This window comes from Oncorhynchus tshawytscha, linkage group LG06 (genome assembly GCF_018296145.1).
Source record: "Oncorhynchus tshawytscha isolate Ot180627B linkage group LG06, Otsh_v2.0, whole genome shotgun sequence".
Classification (NCBI taxonomy): Eukaryota; Metazoa; Chordata; class Actinopteri; order Salmoniformes; family Salmonidae; genus Oncorhynchus; species Oncorhynchus tshawytscha.
Genome location: NC_056434.1, coordinates 23,789,310 through 23,816,113, shown reverse-complemented (window position 1 = coordinate 23,816,113; position 26,804 = coordinate 23,789,310). Strand labels below are relative to the sequence as shown.

At 42.3% G+C, this 26,804-nt stretch overlaps 1 protein-coding gene across 1 annotated transcript in view; it reads left to right on the top strand.

Moving 5' to 3' along the window:
• The window catches only part of LOC112252271 (E3 ubiquitin-protein ligase znrf1), a 50,853-nt gene extending 29,522 nt beyond the window's left edge, over positions 1-21,331 (top strand). Inside the window, exons 3-5 of the mRNA XM_024423363.2 lie at positions 18,429-18,534; positions 18,865-18,955; positions 19,241-21,331. Coding sequence (XP_024279131.1) covers positions 18,429-18,534; positions 18,865-18,922 — 164 coding nt within the window. The 3' untranslated portion in view covers positions 18,923-18,955; positions 19,241-21,331. The remainder of the gene's footprint in view (positions 1-18,428; positions 18,535-18,864; positions 18,956-19,240) is intronic.
• Positions 21,332-26,804: the final 5,473 nt, after the last annotated feature.

Below are 26,804 nucleotides of genomic sequence, written 5' to 3'. Positions count from 1 at the left end.
ATCTAGCATAAACATGACGAGATTGCCATCTATGTTAGCTAGCTTTATCGCATCCAATGTTGTTAGCTAGCCGATGTTATAGCTAGCAAGCTATAGTTAGCTAGCTTTACTTGGCATCGGTTGTACAGTTGAAGTCGGAAGTTTACATACACTTAGGTTGGAGTCATTAAAACTTGTTTTTCAACCACTCCACAAATGTATTGTTAACAAACTATAGTTTTGGCAAGTCGGTTAGGATCTACTTTGTGCATGACACAAGTAATTTTTCCAACAATTGTTTACAGACAGATTATTTCACTTATAATTAATTGTATCACAATTCCAGGGGGTCAGAAGTTTACATGCGCTTAGTTGACTGTGCCTTTAAACAGCTTGGAAAATTCCAGAAAAATTATGTCATGGCTTTAGAAGCTTCTGATAGGCTAATTGACATCATTTGAGTCAATTGGAGGTGTACCTGTGGATGTATTTCAAGGCCTACCTTCAAACTCAGTGCCTCTTTGCTTGACATCATGGGAAAATCAAAAGAAATCAGCCAATACTTCAGAAAAAAATTGTAGATGTCCACAAGTCTGGTTCATCCTTGTGAACAATTTCTAAACGCCTGAAGATACCACATTCATATGTACAAACAATAGTACCCAAGTATAAACACCATGGGAGCACGCAGCCATCATACCGCTCAGGAAAGAGATGCGTTCTGTCTCCTAGAGATGAAGGTACTGTGGTGTGAAAAGTGCAAATCAATCCCAGAACAACAGCAAATGACCTTGTGAAGATGATGGAGGAAACAGTTACAAAATAATCTATATCCACAGTAAAAACGAGTCCTATATCCACTTAACCTGTGTCTGGTGTCTTGTTAGACAATAAACTCTCCTTCCAGACTCACAGTAAGCATCTCCAATCCAAAATTAAATCTAGAATCGGCTTCCTATTTCGCAACAAAGCATCCTTCACTCATTCTGCCAAACATACCCTCGTAAAACTGACCATCCTACCAATCTTTGACTTCGGGATGTCATTTACAAAATAGCCTCCAAAAAAATATATGAACGAGTGATGGTAAAGAACGGCATAGGCAAGATGCAGTAGATGGTATAGAGCACAGTATATACATATGAGATGAGTAATGTAGGGTATATAAACATGTAAAAATGGCATTGTTTGAAGTGGCTAGTGATACATTACATCAAGATGGCAAGCTTGTGGAAGATTACCCGAAACGTTTGACCCAAGTTAAACAATTTAAAGGCAATGCAACCAAATACTAATGAGTGTATGTAAACTTCTGACCCACTGGGAATGTGATGAAAGACATAAAAGCTTAAATAAATCATTCTCTCTACTATTAATCTGACATTTCACATTCTTAAAATAAAGTTGTGATCCTAACTGACCTAAAACAGGGAATTATTACTAGGATTAAATCTCAGGAAATGTGAAAAACTGAGTTTAAATGTATTTGGCTAAGGTGTTTGTAAACTTCCGACTTCAACTGTATGTCCTAATGATTGAATTTAACATTCATATGAAAGTATGCCGTTGAAAATGTTATCCTAATTTTTTGATTAATAAATAAACATAATTCTCACATTTCACAAAGTTGTTCTTCTAGAAAATGTTTTCCCAAGACATGGGGATATAACATCCTGCCTTGACATGACGTCATCACACTGCGCCTTACGTGACATAGATCTCAATGACTGGAGCTGCACTGTCCATTTGTGGAATTAACCAAACATTGTCTATCATATTGACAAGATAGTCAAGTGATCGCTCTAACAATGGAAGTACATGTCCTTAAAGATGGAAGTCAGTCGGGATCAGGTGGGACCATTATAGCCAATGAGAAGACAGATACACGTGAACTATAGGCAATAGAGATAGATGGAGGACTCTTCTTTGTATCTGGGCCATTGTAATGTCTGTGACCCCATGGTCAGTGCCATTGTGGCTATCTCCATTTTGAAGTAGTCCATTTTCTTCTTCATTGTGGTGGAAACCCTCAATGACAATGTCCATGCTAAAACAAGTTATATCCACGGTGACTCCTCTATATATCTGTGTGACAACGGGCACAGCTCAGATATAAAGTTGTATTTTAAAGTTGCCGAAATGCCACGTGTGTCCGTCCACTTATATCAGTGCTTTCGTAACAACCTAACCATTATGAAACTTCTATTCGATCAAATAAGCCTCAAGTAGCAAATTAGCAAATTTGACACTCATTGATTCCTCACTTCGTGGGCTTACTTTCGTGGACAAATTTTGTGCTGAGTAAAACCTCTTGCTTTGCCTCTTCCTCTCTGATTGACCACACAAATCAGCAGAAAATACAGATCCACAAGCACTTTTTGATGTGCAAATACACATTACACAGTTGTAAATGTTAGGAATTTTTAAACATTTGCTCACATCGTTGTACACTTGTTCAAATTGTTATTTTATTGGTGAGCTACGTTAAATATATTTACAGATCATGATTGTATTGTGACTCATGTTGAACATGCATATGAATCTTGGTTTCATTTGTGAAATATTTATACATATTTACGGATTATGGTTTTATTTAAGAAATGTTTTAATATATTCACATATCATAGTTTTATTTGTGAGTTATGTTGAATGTACGCACAGATCGTGGTAGACATATTTACAGAATAAGGAAACAAATCTCACTCCATAATGAAGTTGTCACGGCTGTTGAAGGATGAGGACCAAGGTGCAGCGTACATATTACTTTATTAAAGAATGACGCCGACAAAAAACAATAAACCATATAAAACAAACCGTGAAGCTAAAGGCAATAGTGCCCACAAACAAAGACAACTTCCCACAAAGAACAGTGGGAAAAAAAAGCTACCTAAGTATGGTTCCCAATCAGAGACAACGATAGACAGCTGTCCCTGATTGAGAACCATACCCGGCCAAAACATAGAAATAGAAAATCGTAGAAACATAAAACATAGATTGCCCACCCCAACTCACGCCCTGACCAAACCAAAATAGAGACATAAAAAGGATCTCTAAGGTCAGGGCGTGACAGAAGTGAGTGAGTTGCTGTAACAGGATGTGGTCTGGTCTCCTACTTTGGTCTGGCACGGTGCAGCATTTCCTGTCAAATTAAAACTAGGTTTACTGGAATCCACCACCTCGTCTTCAAAGAACACTCTGTTTCAACATGTGTTTCAGTGAGTCACGGTAGGAGTATGAGCTAACATGTCATATCCTGCTGATCAAGACCTTGCTGAACAACCGGCTGGATGTTTCAGTAACAGCTCAGACTATACGGACACACAGACACAGACACAGACACACACACAGTACAGCATACCCTTATGAAAAAAGACATGTTCACATGTTGAGCTGACATTTCACAAGTGAAATTTAATTTAGAGTTCACATGTTAACACCACCTTTTCACATATATAACATTTATTTATAAAGCCCTTTACACGTCAGTTGAAACCCAGCCTAAAACCCCAAACAGCAAGCAATGCGGTGGCTAGGAAAAACTCCCTAGAAAGGCAGGAACCTAGGAAGAAACCTAGAGAGGAACCAGGCTCTGAGGTGTGGCCAGTCCTCTTCTGGCTGTGCTAGGTGGAGATAATAACAGTACATGGCAAAGATGTTCAAACGTTCATAGATGACCAGCAGGGTCAAATATTTGTAATCAAGTGGTTGTAGAGGGTGCAACAGGTCAGCAACTCAGGAAAAATGTCAGTTGGCTTTTCATAGCTGAGCATTCGGAGTTCGAGACAACAGGTGCGGTAGAGAGAGAAAGAGTTGAAAACAGAAGGTCCGGAAAAAAGGTAGCAAGTCCAGTGAACAGGTCAGGGTTCCATAGCTGCAGATAGAACAGTTGAAACTAGAGCAACAGCATGACCAGGTGGACTGGGGACAGCCAGGAGTCATCAGGCCAGGTAGTCCTGAGGAATGGTCCCATGCTGGGACATGCTTAACACCCTGGCCATCCTACAATACAATCTTAATGTCCTCAATCTCACACAAATTATCAATGAACCTACCAGGTACAACTCCAAATCCGTAAACACTGGCACCCTCATAGATGTCATCCTAACTAACTCGCCCTCCAAATACACCTCTGCTGTTTTCAATCAAGATCTCAGCGATCACTGCCTCATTGCCTGCATCCGTAATGGGTCTGCGACCAAACGACCACACCTCATCACTGTCAAACGCTCCCTAAAACACTTCTGCGAGCAGGCCTTTCTAATTGACCTGGCCGGGGTATCCTGGAATGACATTGACCTCATCCCGTCAGTAGATGATGCCTGGCTATTCTTTAAAAGTGCCTTTCTCACCATCTTAAATAAGCATGCCACGTTCAAAAAAATTAGAACTAGGAATAGATATAGTTCTTGGTTCACTCCAGACCTGTCTGCCCTTGACCAGCACAAAAACATCAGGTGGCGTTTTGCATTAGCATCGAATCGCCCCCGTGATATGCAACTTTTCAGGGAAGTTAGGAACAAATATACACAGGCAGTTAGGAAAGCTAAGGCAAGCTTTTTCAAACAGAAATTTGCATCCTGTAGTACTAATTCAAAAAAGTTCTGAGACACTGTAAAGTCCATGGTGAATAAGAGAAACTCCTCCCAGCTGCCCACTGCTCTGAGGCTAGGAAACAATGTCACCACCGATAAATCCACTATAATTGAGAATTTCAATACGCATTTCTCTACGGCTGGCCATGCTTTCCACCTGGCTACCCCTACCCCGGTCAACTGCCCGGCACACTCCCCAGAAACCTGCCAAAGCCCCCACCATTTCTCCTTTACCCAAATCAAGATAGCTGATGTTCCGAAAGAGCTGCAAAATCTGCACCCCTACAAATCAGCCGGGCTAGACAATCTGAACCCTCTCTTTCTAAAATTATCTGACAAAATTGTTGCAACCCCTATTACTAGACTGTTCAACCTCTCTTTCGTATCGTCTGAGATTCCCAAAGATTTGAAAGCTGCCACAGTCATCCCCCTCTTCAAAGGGAGTGACACTCTAGACCCAAACTGCTACTGACCTATATCTATCCTACCCTGTCTTTCTAAGGTCTTCGAAAGCCAAAATAACAAACAGATTACCGACCATTTCGAATCCCACCGTACCTTCTCCGCTATGCAATCTGGTTTCAGAGCTGGTCATGGGTGCACCTCACCTCAGTTTCTATAACCGCCATCGATAAGAGACATTACTGTGCAGCCGTATTCATCGACCTGGCCAAGGCTTTCGACTCTGTCAATCACCACATTCTTATTGGCAGACTCGACAGCCTTGGTTTCTCAAATGATTGCCTCGACTGGTTTACCAAATGCTTATCTGATAGAGTTCAGTGTGTCAAATAGGAGGGCCTGTTGTCCGGACCTCTGGTAGTCTCTATGGGGGTGCCACAGGGTTCAATCCTCGGCCGACTCTCTTCTCTGTATACATCAATGATGTTGCTCTTGCTGCTGGTGATTCTCTGGTACACCTCTATGCAGACGACACCATTCTGTATACTTCTGGCCCCTCTTTGGACACTGTGTTAACTAACCTCCAGACGAGCTTCAATGCCATACAACTCTCCTTCCGTGGCCTCCAACTGCTCTTAAATGCAGGGAAAACTAAATGCATGCAATTCAACCGATCACTGCCCGCACCTGCTCGCCTGTCCAGCATCACTACTCTGGACGGCTCTGACTTAGAATACGTGGACAACTACAAATACCTAGGTGTCTGGTTAGACTGTAAACTCTCCTTCCAGACTCACATTAAGCATCTCCAATCCAACATTAAATCTAGAATTGGCTTCCTATTTCGCAACAAACCATCCTTCACTCATGCTGCCAAACATACCCTCGTAAAACTGACCATCCTACCGATCCTCGACTTTGGTGATGTCATCTATAAAATAGCCTCCAACACTCTACTCCATAAACTCCATAAACTGGATGCAGTCTATCACAGTGCCATCTGTTTGGTCACCAAAGCCCCATACACTACCCACCATTGCGACCTGTACGCTCTCGTTGGTTGGCCCTCGCTTCATACTCGTCGCCAAACCCACTGGCTACAGGTTATCTACAAGTCTCTGCTAGGTAAAGCCCCACATTATCTCAGCTCACTGGTCACCATAGCAGCACCCACTAGTAACACGCGCTCCAGCAGGTATATCTCACTGGTCACCCCCAAAGCCAATTCCTCATTTGGCCGCCTTTCCTCCATTTCTCTGCTGCCAATGACTGGAACAAACTGCAAAAATCTCTGAAACGGGAGATTCATATCTCCCTGACTAGCTTTAAGCACCAGCTGTTAGAGCAGCTCACAGATCACTACCTGTACATAGCCCACCTGTAAACAGTCCATCCAACAACCTACCTCATCCCCATACAGTATTTACAGTGCCTTGCGAAAGTATTCGGCCCCCTTGAACTTTGCGACCTTTTGCCACATTTCAGGCTTCAAACATAAAGATATAAAACTGTATTTTTTTGTGAAGAATCAACAACAAGTTGGACACAATCATTAAGTGGAACGACATTTATTGGATATTTCAAACTTTTTTAACAAATCAAAAACTGAAAAATTGGGCGTGCAAAATTATTCAGCCCCTTTACTTTCAGTGCAGCAAACTCTCTCCAGAAGTTCAGTGAGGATCTCTGAATGATCCAATGTTGACCTAAATGACTAATGATGATAAATACAATCCACCTGTGTGTAATCAAGTCTCCGTATAAATGCACCTGCACTGTGATAGTCTCAGAGGTCCGTTAAAAGCGCAGAGAGCATCATGAAGAACAAGGAACACACCAGGCAGGTCCGAGATACTGTTGTGAAGAAGTTTAAAGCCGGATTTGGATACAAAAATATTTCCCAAGCTTTAAACATCCCAAGGAGCACTGTGCAAGCGATAATATTGAAATGGAAGGAGTCTTGGTAGACCACTGCAAATCTACCAAGACCTGGCCGTCCCTCTAAACTTTCAGCTCATACAAGGAGAAGACTGATCAGAGATGCAGCCAAGAGGCCCATGATCACTCTGGATGAACTGCAGAGATCTACAGCTGAGGTGGGAGACTCTGTCCATAGGACAACAATCAGTCGTATATTGCACAAATCTGGCCTTTATGGAAGAGTGGCAAGAAGAAAGCCATTTCTTAAAGATATCCATAAAAAGTGTTGTTTAAAGTTTGCCACAAGCCACCTGGGAGACACACCAAACATGTGGAAGAAGGTGCTCTGGTCAGATGAAACCAAAATTGAACTTTTTGGCAACAATGCAAAACGTTATGTTTGGCGTAAAAGCAACACAGCTCATCACCCTGAACACACCATCCCCACTGTCAAACATGGTGGTGGCAGCATCATGGTTTGGGCCTGCTTTTCTTCAGCAGGGACAGGGAAGATGGTTAAAATTGATGGGAAGATGGATGGAGCCAAATACAGGACCATTCTGGAAGAAAACCTGATGGAGTCTGCAAAAGACCTGAGACTGGGACGGAGATTTGTCTTCCAACAAGACAATGATCCAAAACATAAAGCAAAATCTAAAATGGAATGTTTCAAAAATAAACATATCCAGGTGTTAGAATGGCCAAGTCAAAGTCCAGACCTGAATCCAATCGAGAATCTGTGGAAAGAACTGAAAACTGCTGTTCACAAATGCTCTCCATCCAACCTCACTGAGCTCGAGCTGTTTTGCAAGGAGGAATGGGAAAAAATGTCAGTCTCTCGATGTGCAAAACTGATAGAGACATAGCCCAAGCGACTTACAGCTGTAATCGCAGCAAAAGGTGGCGCTACAAAGTATTAACTGTTTGGAAATATCCAATAAATGTCGTTCCACTTCATGATTGTGTCCCACTTGTTGTTGATTCTTCACAAAAAAATACAGTTTTATATGTTTATGTTTGAAGCCTGAAATGTGGCAAAAGGTCGCAAAGTTCAAGGGGGCCGAATACTTTCGCAAGGCACTGTATTTATTTTGCTCCTTTGAACCCCAGTATCTCTACTTGCACATTCATCTTCTGCACATCTACCATTCCAGTGTTTAATTGCTATATTGTAATTACTTCGCCACCATGGCCTATTTATGGCCTTAACTCCCTTATCTTACCTCATTTGCGCTCACTGTATATAGACTTTTTGTATTCTTTTGTTCTACTGTATTATTGACTATGTTTTGTTTATTCCATGTGTAACTCTGTTGTTGTATGTCTCTAATTGCTATGCTTTATCTTGGCCAGGTCGCAGTTGCAAATGAGAACTTGTTCTCAACTAGCCTACCTGGTTAAATAAATAAAGGTGAAATAAAAAAATAAAAAAAGATGAGAGCACCCCTCCAGCTAGGATGGAGTCCGTCACTCCTCAGCAGGCCAGGCTTGGTCCTGTTTGTGAATGAGTCCCAGAAAGAGGGCCAATTATCTACAAATTCTATCTTTTGGAAAGGTTAGAAAACAGTTTTCAACCAGTGATTGAGTTGTGAGACTGCTGTAGAGTTCATCACTCCCCCTAACTGGGAGGATGCCAGAGACAATTACTCGATGCCGACACATCTTTCTAGCTAATTTACACGCTGAAGCTATGTTATGCTTGGTGACCTCTGACTGTTTCATCCGAACATCGTTGGTGTCGAACGTGGATAACAATATCCCTATATTCTCTACGCTCGCAAGATTTATCCTTAGCCAGCAGCCTCATCAGATTAGCCTTCAGTAGCCCTGCCCCCTTGTAAACAGTGTATGATCGCTGGATGATTATTTTTAAGTCTAATACTGCGGGTAATGGAGTCGCCAATGACTGGTTTTCAATTTGTCAGAGCTAATGGTGGGAGGCTTCAGTGGCTCAGACTCCGTAACGGGTGGAGGAGAGACCAGAGAAGTCTTGGCCTCTGACTCCGACTCGTTGCTTAATGAGGAGAACTGGTTGAGCATTCCGACAGCATTTCTTTCCAGAAGCCATGAGAAAATAGTCCGGCTGCGGGGACTGTGCGAGGGGAATTATACTGCTGTCTGTGCTTATTTGTGGCACAAACACTGTTTCATTCTTTCCTACACTTAAATTACCATTGCCTAACGATTACGTCTGAAGCTGGGCTTGCAGCACGGCTATCCTCACCATAAGGCAATAGTTTTCCTGTATATTACGAATACAGCGATGTTAATGTTACTACTTAGCTTCGGCTGGAGGAGGTCCTGTAGAACCATGTCCAGATAAAGCGTCTGAGGTGAAAAAGTTTAATGAAAAAAGTTGAGCGAGGAAAAAAAAAAACTTTAGACGTTGGTAAATGGGTAAAACTAAGATTTTGATTAAACGGTTATTAAAAAGTAAAAAAACGTAAAGTTGGCAGGTAGCAAAATAGCAACAAAGTACCCATGTGAGGAGAATACCATGTTTTCACCTCATGTGAATTGTAGTTTCACATGAAATTTGCGGGTTTCACATTCACGTGAAAAATGTGAAAAAGTCACTTTCACATTCCAACCCCACATGTGCATCTGCAATTCCAACCCCACAGGTGCATCTGCAATTCCAACCCCACATGTGCATCTGCAATTCCAACCCCACAGGTGCATCTGCAATTCCAACCCCACATGTGCATCTGCAATTCCAACCCCACATGTGCATCTGCAATTCCAACCCCACAGGTGCATCTGCAATTCCAACCCCACATGTGCATCTGCAATTCCAACCCCACATGTGCATCTGCAATTCCAACCCCACATGTGCATCTGCAATTCCAACCCCACATGTGCATCTGCAATTCCAACCCCACAGGTGCATCTGCAATTCCAACCCCACATGTGCATCTGCAATTCCAACCCCACAGGGGCATCTGCAATTCCAACCCCACAGGTGCATCTGTAATTCCAACCCCACAGGTGCATCTGCAATTCCAACCCCACATGTGCATCTGCAATTCCAACCCCACAGGTGCATCTGCAGTTCCAACCCCACAGGTGCATCTGCAATTCCAACCCCACATGTGCATCTGCAATTCCAACCCCACAGGTGCATCTGCAATTCCAATCCCACAGGTGCATCTGCAATTCCAACCCCACAGGTACATCTGCAATTCCAACCCCACAGGTGCATCTGCAATTCCAACCCCATAGGTGCATCTGCAATTCCAACCCCACAGGTGCATCTGCAATTCCAACCCCACAGGTGCATCTGCAATTCCAACCCCACATGTGCATCTGCAATTCCAACCCCACAGGTGCATCTGCAATTCCAACCCCACAGGTGCATCTGCAATTCCAATCCCACAGGTGCATTTGCAATTCCACATGTGAAAGTTAGATTTTCAAAGGGAGTTTTCTTACACGTGAAACTGCAAATATGACTTTCATGTCATTATTTTTCATATGTTAACTTGCAATTCTATAACTGTGATTTTCAAATTCACATGTGAAAATCCCATTTGCCATTTCACATGTATGAAAACTCCACACTTGAAAATCTCACTTTCACATGTGGAATTGCAGATGCACCTGTGGGGTTGGAATTGCAGATGCACCTGTGGGGTTGAAATAATGTTATTCTCCCCACATGTGAAAAGATGATTTCCACTAGTGGAGTTAGGGTAGGAACATCTAAAAAGCCCAAATGCACGACCAGGGAATGATTTTGAGGGACATTCGCGGAACAGTGGACAGAATAATTTGGGGGGGGCAGGTTAATGGATCATGTTCAAATGGCAACATAGTTTTGCTGTATGAAGGGTGCTACCTGTTAAAGGGGCAATCCATTTTTGGATTTATAAATTAATGACATATACCCATTGATTCTTGAAGAATATAATGTACAAATGCCTCATGAGTTTAGTGTAATTGTTGTACTCCATCAGAACCCAAAATATAATCTTGTTTTACTCTGTTTGTAAACAAAGTAAATGTAAACAAACACTGTATAGTGTAAAATAACGATGGTTAAAACTAGAATTTCGATATCGTAGAAGGTCAGTCCTTGCATCCACAGCTTAGTCTATGGATTTGAGAGTGTTTGCTTTTCTCCAGCTACTTAGGGGCAGTCCTGGTCAGTCCCTGGATGGGAGACCAGATGTAGCTTGAAGTAGGGGGAAAACTTAACACGTGTTCAACCCACATCTGACTCTTGAAAATTTCAACAACAAATGTTTCTTCTTTATTTTTTTGTGATGTTTTCATGTGTATTTTTTATAATGGGCAGCACAGCACAGCACAACACAGTCTCCGGGTTCTTCCTGTGCACAGAGACAGTAACTGTGAGCCATGTTGGGTCTACAAGCCAAACAATGATGTGGTGGTGGCACAGTGTAAAGGCACCCGAATACTAGGTTCGGTTTGCTCCTAGCAGAACTCGACAAGGCGAAGTGAACGTCTGTGCCTCGCATACTAAGGAGTAAATCCAAATCATCTTCGCTCCTAGACCCTGTCTATGCATTTCAAGGCTGCATTGAGTCAGTATTAACTTAAGAGGGCTGAATAATTTTGCACGCCCAATTTTTCAGTTTTTGATTTGTTAAAAAAGTTTGAAATATCCAATAAATGTCGTTCCACTTCATGATTGTGTCCCACTTGTTGTTGATTCTTCACAAAAAAATACAGTTTTATATCTTTATGTTTGAAGCCTGAAATGTGCCAAAAGGTCGCAAAGTTCAAGGGGGCCGAATACTTTTGCAAGGCACTGTATCATACAGTAGGCGTATATGAATAATTATATAGTTAATATTAGTAGAGATGCAATCATAATTGACTGTAGCACATATAAAGCACCCACAAGCTACCGGTGACTGAAAACACAATCGTCGCGGGACGAACGAGGGACGAACTTCCGGGCAAGGGTGGTCCATTTAAAATTCCGTCCTCCCTCCCTCACCCCTTGCCCTGCAAGTGTAAACTCGTCAGACGTCATGGTACGTCATCAGAAGTGCCTACTTAATTTGAGGGCTTAGGGGAGAGGGTGTGTCTTTTAAGTGTTTGGAATGCAGCAAATGACTTATCTGTGACCCAAGACCTGCTCAGATAATCCCTACCATTGCGTTGCTGAGTTGTCATAGTGCTGCTGCAAATGTACATTGTCCGAGGGGCGTTGGCAGTCATAATGTAAGTAATCTAATTTATGTCCCTCTAACTCCCCTGATTGCCCCTGTCATTCCTAAAATTAACATGTGGAGCCTCATTCATGAAATCGATAACTTGCTAGTAACCGATAACATTCATATACTATCTCTGAAACCCATTTAGATAATTCCTTTGATGATACAATGGTAGGAATACATGGTTATAATATCTGCAGAAGCGACAGGAATGCCAATAGTGGAGGTGTTGCTGTGTATGTTTATGTCATGTTCCTGTAAAGCTTAGAGAGGATCTCATGTCAAATGCTGTTGAAGTAATATGGCTAGAGGTTCACCTGTCTCACCTGAAGCTCATTCTTGTGGGAAGCTGCTATAGATCACCAAGTGCTAATAGTCAGTATCTGGATGAGATCTGTGAAATACTTGATAATATATGTGATATCAACAGAGAGGTATATTTTCTGGGTGACCTAAATATTGACTGGCTTTCATCAAACTGTAACCAGTGCCTGCAACCTGGTTCAGGTTATCAGTCAACCTACTAGGGTATTTACAAACAGTACAGAAATTAAATCATCCACATGTATTAATAAAATCTTTACTAATGCTGCAGAAATCCTCTCTAAAGCAGTATCCAAATCCATCAGATGTAGTGATCATAATACAGTAGCCATATCTAGGAAAACCAAAGTTCCAAAGGATGGGCATAATGTGTGACCGACTGCATTGATTCAGTCTTATGTAGAAAAATGTGAAATTGTGTTTTGTTTTATAAAACAGAAACATAGAGCTACAAAATGTTATATCATACACTGCATTTGACAATCAATGGGAAAGTAATTCTGCTTTGAAAGTTGATAAACTAGTAATCTCACTTTTAAGAAAATGGCCTTTGAATGTTTTGGTACCAATTGGAGAGCTCTTCTGTCTACACCCATTCAGCATCGTTCACACCCTCTTAAGCTTTAGCCGGCCCATGGCTTTAAGGGTTGATCAGGGCTTTCTGTACAAGCACCCAAGCTAACTGGCTAACTTGCTAGCTACTTCCAGACACAAATGAGAGAATAGCTCACTGAACATTACTTTCCATAGCAGAGCTGGTTAGGCTGTTTTTATGTTATCCTGAGCATTGGTGACTGCAACTGTGCTGTCAGATTGTCCGTATGGCCATATTCTGCACTCTGGCACATTCAGACGAGAGTGCTCTGTAATCGGAGTAGATGGCCAGACTGACTTTACGAACACACCCAAAATGTTTACTTGCATAGTGGAGTCTTTTGTTAAGACATGTAGCTAGCTAGCTAGGTAAACAATAAACCATAATCTCAATTCATGACGTTACTACCCTGCATGAATCTGCAGGTAGCTAACCAACCAGGTTCAATGTTAGCTAGCTAACATTAGACTATAACTAGCCAAGCAAATAGCACTGAGATACAAATAATAAGATCATACATATAATGTTAGCTAGCGAGCCAGCCAGCTAACGTTAGCTGGCTAGCTAACAGTTCACTTTAACTCGAAATGAAAACGACTTTGTCAAAATTAGAAACGTGTAATATCTGAAAATGTAGCTAGCTAGACTATTTTTCTCGTATACATCATGGTTGGACACTTCTCCCTGTCAGGGATGCCATGGTTGCCCTTACTTTGAAGATATAATCCGGAGACAGGTGTTTTCTCCATCTCATTAGCTAATTACTCTAATTCCACTGATTTCAAAGCTCAGTTCTCCAGAAAGTGGAGAGCAACACTTATGCAGATCTACTAAGCAATATATATATTTTTAAAGCAGTGTTAGACAGGATTACCTACACATACTAAACAGCTCAAATAGACAGAAGTGTGCTATATGGCAGACCAATCCGAATTCATCTCTCGGCATGTCCAGCCCACTCATTATCTCAGCCAATCATGGCTAGCAGGAAGGTTGCCCTCTTTTTCTGTGGCTAAACCAACTAGGCTGGTAATTTAACAATTGTATTCATATTTACAGATGGCATACACGTTTGTTATTAAGGCACATGAAAGTTCACATGTTCCAGAAGCCATTTCTGCCAAAAAATGAATTTTGATTAAAAAACAGTATATTACATTCAAATGGCTCATGTGAAGTAGTGACTCGCGACATACGCCTAGTTTCCTGAAACAGGTCACATATAGTGTATAAGAGGTCATACAATACGTTTTTTAGTGATTCCTATGTTGAAGGTGTAAATAAAATTTGCTGGTTTGTGGTGTGTAATGAAGAGCAATCAGACGCTGCACTTGACACATTTATGAAATTGCTTATTCCAATTACTAATAAACATGCACCCATTGAGAAAATGTAAACTGTTAAATCCCCGTGGATTGATGAGGAATAAAACTTGTATGGTTGAGAGGGTTGAGGCAAAAGGAATGGCAAATAAGTCTGGCAAACATACTGTATTGGCAAACATACTGTAAATTGAGAAATCATGTGACTAAACTGAATAAAAAGAAGAAGAAACTGTACTATGAAACAGAGATAAATTATATAAAGAATGATAGAAAAAGCTTTGGAGCACCTTAAATGAAGTTTTGGGCAAAAAGACTAACTCCGCTCCATCATTCAATGAATCTGATGGCTCATTCATCACAAAATGTACTGATAAGTCAAATAAAATAAAATCAAATTTGATTTGTCACATACACATGGTTAGCAGATGTTAATGCGAGTGTAGCGAAATGCTTGTGCTTCTAGTTCCGACAATACAGTAATAACCAACGAGTAATCTAACCTAACAATTCCACCACAACTACCTTATACACACAAGTGTAAAGGGATAAGAATATGTACATAAACATATATGAATGTGTGGAATGTGTGATGGTACAGAACGGCATAGGCAAGATGCAGTAGATGGTATCGAGTACAGTATATATATATATATATATATATATATATATATATATATATATATATATGAGATGAGTAATGTAGGGTATGTAAACAAAGTGGCATAGTTTAAAGTGGCTAGTGATACATGTATTACATAAAGATGTCAAGATGCAGTAGATGATATAGAGTACAATATATACATATATATATGAGATGAGTAATGTAGGGTATGTAAACATTATATTAAGTGACATTGTTTAAAGTGGCTAGTGATACAGTTTTTCCATCAATTTCCATTCATTTCCATTATTAAAGTGAGCTGGAGTTGAGTCAGTATGTTGGCAGCAGCCACTCAATGTTAGTGGTGGCTGTTTAACAGTTTGATGGCCTTGAGATAGAAGCTTTTTTTCAGTCTCTCGCTCCCTGCTTTGATGCACCTGTACTGACCTCGCCTTCTGGATGATAGCGGGGTGAACAGGCCGTGGCTTGGGTGGTTGTTGTCCTTGATATTGCCAACTACTTTAATGATTTTTTAATTGGCAAGGTTAGCAAACGTAGGCATGACATTCCAACAACAAATTCTAAACATCTATGCATAACTGACCAAATTTTTAAAGACAAGCATTGTAATTTAGAATTCAGTAAAGTGAGTGTAGAAGAGGTGAAAAAATGATTGTTGTATCAACAATGACAAGCCACCTGGGTCTGACAACATGGATGGAAAATTACTGAGGATGATAGCAGATGATATTGCCACTCCTATATGCCATCTCTTCAATCTAAGCCTACAGGAAAGTATCTTCCCTCAGGCCTGGAGGGAAGCAAAAGTCACCCTTTACTGGCTCAAACAGCCGGCCAATCAGCTTGTTACCAACACTTAGTAAACTTTTGGAAAAAATAGTGTTTGACCAGATACAATGCTATTTCACAGTAAACAAATTAACAACAGATTTTCAGCACTTACATGGAAGGGAACTCAACATGTACTGCACTTACACAAATTACTGATGATTGGCTGAGCGAAATTGATAATACAAATATTGTTGGAGCTGTTTTGTTTGACATCAGTGCAACTTTTGACATTATCAATCATAATCTGCTGTTGGAAAAACTTGTGTTATGGCTTTACATGCCCTGATATATTGTGGATTGAGAGTTACCTGTCTAACAAAACACAGAGGGTGTTTTTAATGGAAACCTCTCCAACATAATCCGGGTAGAGACAGGCATTCCCCTGGGCAGCTGTCTGAGGCCCCTCACTTTTTTCAATCTTTACTAATGACCTGCCAAGGGCTCTGAGTATAGCCTGTGTGTCTATGTACTGTATCCTGATGACTCAACACTATACACATCAGCTACCACAGCAAGTAGAATCACTGCAACACTTAACAAAGAGCTGCTGTTAGTTTCAGATTGGGTGGCAAGAAATAAGTTAGTCCTAAATATTTCCAAAACAAAAAGTGTTTTATTTGGGACAAATCATTCACTAAACCCTAAACCTCAACTAAATCTTGTTATGAATAATGTGGGAATTGAGAAAGTTAATAAGGAGACGAAACTGCTTGGAGTAACCCTGAATTGTAAACTGTCATGGTCAAAACATTTTGATGCAACAGTAGCTAAGATGGGGAGAGGTCTGTCATAATGAAGTGTAGTGGCCTGAGGGCACACACTTAATGTGCGCTGACCAACTGGCAAGTGTCTTCACTGACATTTCCAACCTCTTCCTGTCTGAATCTGTAATACCAACATGTTTCATGCATACTACCATTGTCCCTGTGCCCAAGAACACTAAGGTACCCTGCCTAAATGACTACTGAACCATGCTTTGAAAGGCTGGTCATGGCTCACATCAACACCATTACACCAGAAATCCTAGATCCACTCCAGATCCACAGATGATGCAATCTCTATTGCACTCCACACTACCCTTTCCCACCTGGACAAAAGGAACACCTATGTGAGAATGCTTTTCATTTACTACAGCTCAGCGTTCAACACCATAGTGCCCTCAAAGCTCATCACTAAGCTAAGGACCCTGGGACTAAAACACCTCCCTCTGCAACTGGATCCTGGACTTCCTGATGGGCTGCCCACAGGTGGTAAGGGTAGGTAACAACACATCCACCACTCTGATCCTCAACACTGGGGCCCCTCAGGGGTGCGTGCTCAGTCCCCTTCTGTACTCCCTGTTCACTCATGACTGCACGACCAGGCATGACTCCAACACCATCAGTAAGTTTCCCGATGACACAACAGTGGTAGGCCTGATCACCGACAACGACGAGACAGCCTATAGAGAGGAGGTCAGAGACCTGGCCATGTGGTGCCAGGACAACAACCTCTACCCCAACATGATCAAGACAAAGGAGATGTTTGTGGACTACAGGAAAAGGAGGACCGAGCCCGCCCCCATTCTCATAGATGGGGCTGTAGGGGAGCAGGTTGAGAGCTTAAAGTCCCTTGGTGTCTACAGCTGCACCATCGAGTGCATCTTGACTGGTTGCATCACTGCCTGGTATGGCAACTGCTCGGCATCCGACTGCAAGGCACTACAGAGGGTAGTGTGAACGGACCATCCAGGACCTCTATACCAGGCGGTGTCAGAGGAAGGCCCTAAAAATTGTCAAAGACTCCAGCCACCCTAGTCATAGACTGTTCTCTCTGCTACCGCATAGCAAGTGGTACCGGAGTGCCAAGTCTAGGTACAAGAGGCTTCTAAACAGCTTCTTTCCCCAAGCCCTAAGACTCCTGAACATCTAATCAAATGGCTACCCAGACTATTTGCATTGCCCCCCCTTTCTTTTACGCTGCTGCTACTCTCTGTTATTATCTATGCATAGTCACTTTAATAACTCTACCTAGATGTACATATTACCTCAATTGTCTTGCGTAGTCGATGCCCCCGCACATTGACTCTGTACCGGTACCCCCTGTACATAGCCTCACTATTGTTATGTTACTGCTGCTCTTTAGTAATTTTTCTTTTCTTTTATTATTTTTTTCATGCATTTTTAAAATATGTTTTTTTAAACTGTATTGTTGGTTAAGGGCTTGTAAGTAAGCATTTCACTGTTGTATTCGGTGCATGTGACAAAATGTGATTTGATTTTGATTTGTTGGTCCAGACTAGACTGTGTTCAATGCTGCCCCCTGCTGTTTATTTACATAGCAGCAACCAGATCAGGCCTAGACCTCTTTCTGACGCACCGACTAGATGCTCTTCCATCTGACTAGTCCCCAGCTGTGTGTCTTTTGCTCTGTTCTATTCTGGTATTTCTGTTCTATTGCTGCTGTAGTTGTAAAGCCTATAGTAATTTACAGATTTGTTGTTGATCTTGATGTGCCACTGCCTCACTGCCTTTGCTATTTCATATTAGGTACAATTTGATGATGTGTCATTGCCGCTCACGGTTGTCTTGTGTTTTCTTTTGTGTGTTTGTGTGTATGTGTACCTGCTTGCCTGTCTGTGCGTCTGCTTGTGTGTTTGTGTGTGTGTTCCAGATGACGTGCTGGCCAGGGATGCCGGGGAGTGTGTAATCTGTCTGGAGGAGCTGCAGCAAGGAAACACCATTGCCAGACTGCCGTGCCTCTGCATCTATCACAAAAGGTGAGACGGTGGGACTACTCAAATGGCACCATGTCCCTTATATAGTGAACTACTTTTGATTAGGGTCAATTGGGGGCTCTGGCCAAAAGTAGGTTGCCACAGGAAATAGGGTGCCATTTTAGGACACACCTTCAGACTGAGCTCAGTTCCTGATCCTGACTGTACAATACGCACGCAGGCTCACAGGATTACACACAGCCTGAAATGACCTCTAGATTAATTATACTCAGTGGGGCAATACATTTAGGCCCTAGCGATGTACTGTAGCTAAGGCCAGAGAGATATGTGCATTCATGTGATGATGGTGGGTTTTCTCCTCTTTCTGTTCAGCTGTATAGACTCCTGGTTTGAGATCAATCGTTCCTGCCCTGAGCATCCTTCAGACTGACTGACCTCTGTGCTCCTACTCCTACTGTTCAAGGTGAGAGCATCTCCTCACCTCCTTCTCTTCCACACAGGAGACTGGTGACACGAGGTGTTTCAAAGAACATTATGATCCACATAGCTCACTCACTCGCTGCATAATGCATACGCAGTACGCACACATATGACCACCCTCAATTAAACTCACATTCTTAATCAGTTGGAAGCTAGAGCATACTGTAAGCGTAACTTATGCACTCGAAATAACCTTCTGAACTGTCTTTGTGTATCCACTTTAATGTATGGTTAACATCTCCCCTCCATTTCTCTCTTTATCTATCAGGACACTTTATGTTCCTATCATGGATATCTGGACACTGAAGTAACCAAAAAAACTAAACAATCAAAACAACATCTATCAAAACATCTATCAATTGATCTATCAATCTATCAAGAGAATTCCTAGCAAACGGAACCAAAAGAAAAAACATTAAGCTTATACTTTCACTTCCACATGCATAAAAGAGTGCCCCTCCTCCCTGCCACCTCCCCCCTAGCCCTAAAGGCTGCTAACTGCCGGTCCCTATGTTGGCCCAACTAGGCTGACCATCCCAACTGCCTCACCAGGCTGCTTGGCCCCCCAGCCAGCCAGTCACCAAGCCACATGGACTGGTCCTCTCTGGGCTCCTCCGGGGGTCTGGCCCTTGCTCTGCTCTGCCTTCCATTTTGCCTCCTGAGTTTGGCCCTGCCTGGCTCCATATCACTCATCTGGATCCAGCCATCTCATGGCCTTCTTCAGGAAGAAACAGAGGAGGATAATGAAGATTAAGAAAAAGATGAAGAATAGGGCTGGATGAACCCTATGTGCCAGGGCAGGGTCGACTCCCAGGACTTTGTCTGGTAATGCAACAAAATGCTTTCCCCCAATCCCCAGAGTTACAACACCCACCCACCCAATCATTAGTTGAAGAGACATGCGCTTGTCTTAGTCTTTACTTTGAGGTGGAGCAGCGATATGTGAAGTGCAGCATTGGTGTGGCAGGCAGGGTCTGTCTATGTAGGTTTCTGTTTGGGTTATGTGTGTGTATGTGTGTGTGTGTGTGTGTGTGGAGGGGTGTAGATAATGCTTCTATATGTGTCGGGGCAGTGAAAATATCAGTCAGACTACACTTGTTCTGTGTGCGTTAGTGTGTGGAGGGGTACGTCGTTTATGCTTGGTGGTGGGTGAAAGTGTGTGAGTGTGCTTATGTGTCGTGGGGGACTGTTGGGGGTCGTTGGTTTATGTTTTTCTATGTTCTGGGGCTGTGAGGATGACGTCCGTAAGCATACATGTGGTGTGGTTGAGGTTGGGGTGATGATGCAGCCATCTCTGTAGTGTGAGAGCCTGATTTGCTAAAGGGTCAAATAGAAGTCTGAGACAATACTAAGTGTTGGTCTGTGTTTGAAATGTTTACAATTTAGATGTCCATTTTCCCTGTGTGAATGTGGTATCGCTCCCTTTATTTTGCTAATGTTTACAGTTACATAAAATCGACATGACATACACACTCTTTCTCCTTGCTTTTGTCCACCAGGTTTTTGCTGCAATGGGGAAACGCTGACCAGAATTAGTCATTTCCCTATAAGGGCCTTGAGTGTGTTCATGTGTGTGTATGTTTGATGCCTCTTGGTCGAAGCTACTGTCTGTGCCCCACATGTTTTCTAATGAAATAGGTCAGGTCCTCTCTGGTTGTGTTGGCTGATGTGACTTAATGTAATGGACGTATTAAAGACCTATCAACCCAAAAATGACAGTCACATCGTGGAGCTATTCCGGGGTTATAACTTATTTATTCACATTTAACAAGATTTGTTTTCGCAAAACTGTCAGAAAACATACATTACCCTTCAGAATGCCTCTAGTGTATAAAGAATAACAGAATGATGATTCTGGAAGAAAAAAACTAACATAGCTCAACAAATGGGTGAATATTTTTTCAATTTCTGTAGGGTGAAAATGTAGAGAATATAGTACCTGTGAGGCCACTATAAACAATTCATTAGCAAGCAGACAACCACCAAGCTTCAACTGAACAAGGAACACAGGGAAGACAGACTACTAGTCAGTTATGATAGAGTATACTATACATATTCATGTCTCTTACTAACTGTATCCCTGCCCGACTCTGCTAAAGGGCCATATACCTTGATTTCATTTAATGTTTTGAGATGACTTTTTTTCCAAGGATGTGAATGGGTGCCTGTTTTGGAGGTACCAACTAATTGTTTGATGATTTTGATGTGCAATCTGTGGGATGAATACTGATAATGATATATACACAGTATCAGTCAAAAGTTTGGACACAGCAACTCCTTCAAGGGTTTTTCTTTATTTGTACTATTTTCTACACTGTAGAATAATAGTGAAGACGTCAAAACCTTCAAATACCACATATGGAATCGTGCAGTAACCAAAAAAGTGTTAAATAAATCAATATATGTTTTATATTTTAGATTCTTCAAAATAGCCACCCATTGCCTTGATGACAGCTTTGCACTCCATCACTCTTGTTCTTGATCAAATAGCCCTTACAGGCTGCACGTGTGTTGGGTCATTGTCCAGCTGAAAAACAAATGATAGTCCCACTAAGCACAAACCAGATGGGATGGCTTATCGCTGCAGAATGCTGTGTAAACCATGCTGGTTAAGTGTGCCTTGAATTCTAAATATATCACGGATAGTGTCACCAGCAAAGCCCCCCCACACCATCACACCTCCATGCTTCACAGTGGGAACCACACCTGCAGAGATCATCCGTTCACCTACTCTGCATCTCACAAAGACACGGCGGTTGGAACCAAAAATCAAACATTTGGACTCATCAAACCAAAGGACAGATTTCCACTGGTCTAATGTCCATTGCTCATATTTCTTGGCCCAAGCAAGTCTCTTCTTATTATTTGTGTCCTTAAGTAGTGGTTTCTTTGCAGCAATTTGACAATGAAGGCCTGATTCACACAGTCTCCTCTGAACAGTTCATGTTGAGATGTGTCTGTTACTTGAACTCTGTGAAGCATTTCATGCTTGATGGTTTTTACACTTGAAGTTCTTGAAATGTTCCGTATTGACTGACCTTCATGTCTTAAAGTAATGATGGACTGTAGTTTCTCTTTGCTTATTTGAGCTGTTCTTAGCATAATATGAACTTGGTATTTTACCAAATAGGGCCATCTTCTGTACACCACCCCTACCTTGTCACAACACAACTGATTGGCTCAAACTCATTAAGAAGGAATGAAATTCCACAGCTGTTAATTGAAATGCATTCCAGGTGACTACCTCATGAAGCTCGGGCTCCAGCCCAGCTGTCTAAGGCAATTCATCTCAGTGCAAGAGGTGTTACTACAGTCCCTGGTTCGATTCTAGGCTGTATCACATCTGGCCATGATTGGGAGTCCCATAGGGCGGCGCACAATTGGCCCAGCGTCGTCCGGGTTAGGCCGGGTTAAGGCGTCATTGTAAATAAGAGTTTGTTTGTAACTGACTTGCCTAGTTAAATAAAGGTTCAATTAAAAAAAACATTAAGAAAAGCTGGTTGAGAGAATGCCACGAGCGTGCAATACTACCATCAAGGAAAAGGGTGGCTACTTTTTTGGTTACTACATGATTCCATATGTTATTTCATAGTTTTGATGTCTTCACTATTATTCTACAATGTAGAAAATGTGTAAAATAAAGAAAAATGCTGGAATGAGTAGGTGTGTCCAAACGTTTGACTGGTACTGTATATAAATATATATATATAATAAATAAATGACAAAATAAACATGCTTTTTCATGTAATTTCTTTCCTTAACTAGATTCAGGCTTAAATGTTAAGTTTAACAAATCTACTCAATAAATAATGGTGTGCTAATGCTTGTCATTAAGCTACTTTGTTGACCCATCAGGTAATGTTAAAAGGCAAAAGCTGTGTTCTCTTCTGTCCTGAATAGATTGATGGATTCTCTTGAGGAGAAAACTGGGATCACTCCTGTGACTACTTACAGGCGTTATTGCTCTGTTGCATAAAGCCTGGGTTGTTTTTCTCTAGTCTCATTGGCTTGTCTCAACACATGTCACCACTGAGCAAATAAGAATGTAAGAAGAAATCTTTAGAGACATGAGCAACTTCACCATTGCAATATAAATAAATACTTAACTCTATCAGAAGGGGCCATTTACAGTTTAAGTACAGTATGCACATATCAACGGCACAAAACAGAGCAGAAACCAAATGAAACCGATGGATTTAGTTAATTACAAGTAGTCAATAAATAATTTCAAGCCATACAGTTATATTGTAGTAAAATCTAAAGAAGCATTTAATTCTGAGGAACTTAAGAGGATAAACAGAGGACAGACAATAATACACAATTTGCCCTTGGGACTAGTCAGTCACTCACGCTACAAAAACAAGTATACCAAACGTCTGACACCCGGTGGCAGACAGAGGTATTGCATCCCTAAGTAGTACTGTACACTTCATTCATTTATTCAGTGCTCTGTGATAAGGTGATAGCTTCAGTACCTTCAGTTACAGTACCTTCCCAGGATTCATTAGGTTATTGGGGTCCAAAGTGGCCTTGAGGCCCTGCATGACCTCCATGGCAAGGGGTCCCATCTCCTCACGAAGCAACACTCGTTTCCCAGGCCCACCCCGTGCTTCCATGTGCATGTCCCGTCCAGTGCCACTGCTTTTCTATAGAGTGAGAGAGAAACAGAGAAATATGAAGACAGGGATAAGAGAGAATGAGTTCCATGGTGAGGTACAAGGGGCCGATCAATGACGAGGTAGGAAAAACTAGGGAGAAAATATAGAGGAAAGAGAGACCTACAGTACCTGGCCAGTCTCTCTAGTGACCTCATCCTGGTCATTAGGGGTACATGACCATTATACAGGGGACGTTTCCATTTCCAACATAACCCACAATCAGACCTCAAGAGAGAAAGAAGCCGTAAGACACTACTGTGCACACAAACATATACATGGACATCAGTTCCCCAACTAGCGGCCCGAAGGCAGTTTTATTTGGCCCATCCAGTTTCCTGAGCAAAATATTATTATTATTGTTATTAAACTTATATATATATTTTTTATGTTCATTGTTGGACATAAAAGACTGTAAAAACACTAGGAAATCAGCACCAAGTGATTTTCTGGTCCCTCCAGAGATGTTCGATCAAGTCCGGGCTCTGGCTGGGCCATTCAAGGACATTCAGAGACTTGTCCCGAATCCACTCCTGCGTTGTCTTGGCTGTGTGCTTTGGGCTGTAGTCCTGTTGGAAGGTGAACCTTCGCCCCAGTCTGAGGTCCTGAGCGCTCTCGAGCAGGTTTTCATCAAGGATCTCTCTGTACTTTGCTCCGTTCATCTTTTCCTGGATCCTGACTAGTCTCCCAGTCCCTGCCGCTGAATTACATCTCCACCGCATGATGCTGCCACAACCATGCTTCACCATAGGGATGGTGCCAGGTTTCCTCCAGACATGACGCTTGGCATTCAGTCCAAAGAGTTCAATCTTGGTTTCGTCAGACCAGAGAATCTTGTTTCTCATGGTCTGAGAGTCTTTAAGTTCTCACATCTCCACAGATGAACTCTGGAGCTCTGTCAGAGTGATCATCAGGTTCTTATTCACCTCCCTGACCAAGGCCCTTCTCCCCCGATTGCTCAGTTTGACTGGGCTGCCAGCTCTAGGAATAGTCTTGGTCACCAACAGCACACATCAATAAACATTCATGTGTAACAGGAAGCTGGTTTGATGTTGATAATGATGTGTTTTCCTGTGTGCCAAATACACCAGATGTTGTTGTTGTTGTGGGGGGAGGCCAGAGGGAGGTGCTCATTTTGGAAGTGGGCTGCTCATTTGATGGCTACATGGAGAAGGCCTTTGCCCACAACAGCCCCTCGTTGCACGCTTGGACAGCATCGGGTGTAGGTGCAGGCTGGCAACGCTGATATTTTACAGTCTTGGACACATACACAGTCTTGCAGTGCAAGGCCTCCAGATTGCAGGCCTACCAAGACTAGGACAAGGCAGTTGGCTAGGTATTGCTCTATTTCAGCTGTCGTGGACAGCCTGGCTGTTTGGAAAAGGAGGTGCTTTCTGAACCCTTGAGTGACCATGCATGTTTGAATCTTTTTTAAATGTACATTTGATTGGTGGATTCAAATAAAGTGTGTGTGTGTGTGTGTGAGAGACAGGACACACCTGCTCAGTGCCAGAAGGCTGAGCTCACGTGCACAGACTCGTCTCTGCCATGTTGCTGCCTGACTGCTTCACTCAAGGACACTCCATCTTCACCACACACAGAGCGGAATGCAGGGATCACTGCTCCTACTCACCACTCTATTAGGCTAATAATAGCATAATAATATTTAATCCGTAATTGAACAAAGGGACTACACAAGAACCACATAGGCTTACTGCACTTAATTGTTTAAGTGTATACCCTGCATCTATAGACATTATAGGTTGAAAGGTGAAAAAACAGCATAGACAAACATTATATTCATATTATTATAAGCCTTACATAAGTATTCAGACCCTTTGCAATGAGACTTGAAATTGAGCTTAGGTGCATCCTGTTTCCATTGATCATCCTTGAGATGTTTCTACAACTTGATTGGAGTCCACCTGTGGTAAATTTAATTGATTGAACATGATTTGGAAGGCACAGAATGTCTGTATAAGGTCCCACAGTTGACAGTGCATGTCAGAGCAAAAACCAAGCCATTAATTGGAATGTATTGTGTGTAGAGCTCCGGCCGGCCAAACTGAGTAATCGGGGGGAAGGGCCTTGGTCAGGGAGGTGACCAAGAACCCGATGGTCACTCTGACAGAGCTCCAGAGTTCCTCTGTGGAGATGGGAGAACCTTCCAGAAGGAAAAACATCTCTGCAGCACTCCACCATTCAGGCCTTATGGTCGAGTGGCCAGGCGGAAGCCACTACTCAGTAAAAGGCACATGACAGCCCGCTTGGAGTTTGCTAGAAGGAACTTAAAGACTCTCAGATCACAAGAAACAAGGTTCTCTGGCTTTGGCCTGAATGCCAAGTGTTACACCTGGAGGAAACCTGGCACCGCTCAGCACCTGGCCAATACCATCCCTACGGTGAAGCCTAGTGGTGGCAGTATCATGCTGTGGGGGCGTATGCCTTATGGCCAACGTGACATGGTGTGATGAAAGAAACATACAGGAACTCAAATCCTTCTGTTCACCTGATTTAGAATTCCTCACAATCAAATGTAGACCGCATTATCTACCAAGAGAATTCTCTTCGATTATAATCACAGCCGTATATATCCCCCCCCAAGCAGACACATCGATGGCTCTGAACGAACTTTATTTAACTCTCTGCAAACTGGAAACGATTTATCCGGAGGCTGCATTCATTGTAGCTGGGGATTTTAACAAGGCTAATCTGAAAACAAGACTCCCTAAATTTTATCAGCATATCGATTGCGCAACCAGGGGTGGAAAGACCCTGGATCATTGTTACTCTAACTTCTGCGACGCATATAAGGCCCTGCCCCGCCCCCTTTTCGAAAAGCTGACCACGACTCCATTTTGTTGATCCCTGCCTACAGACAGAAACTAAAACAAGAAGCTCCCACGCTGAGGTCTGTCCAACGCTGGTCCGACCAAGCTGACTCCACACTCCAAGACTGCTTCCATCACGTGGACTGGGAGATGTTTCGTATTGCGTCAGACAACAACATTGACATTGACGAATACGCTGATACGGTGTGCGAGTTCATTAGAACGTGCGTTGAAGATGTCGTTCCCATAGCAACGATTAAAACATTCCCTAACCAGAAACCGTGGATTGATGGCAGCATTCGTGTGAAACTGAAGGCACGAACCACTGCTTTTAATCAGGGCAAGG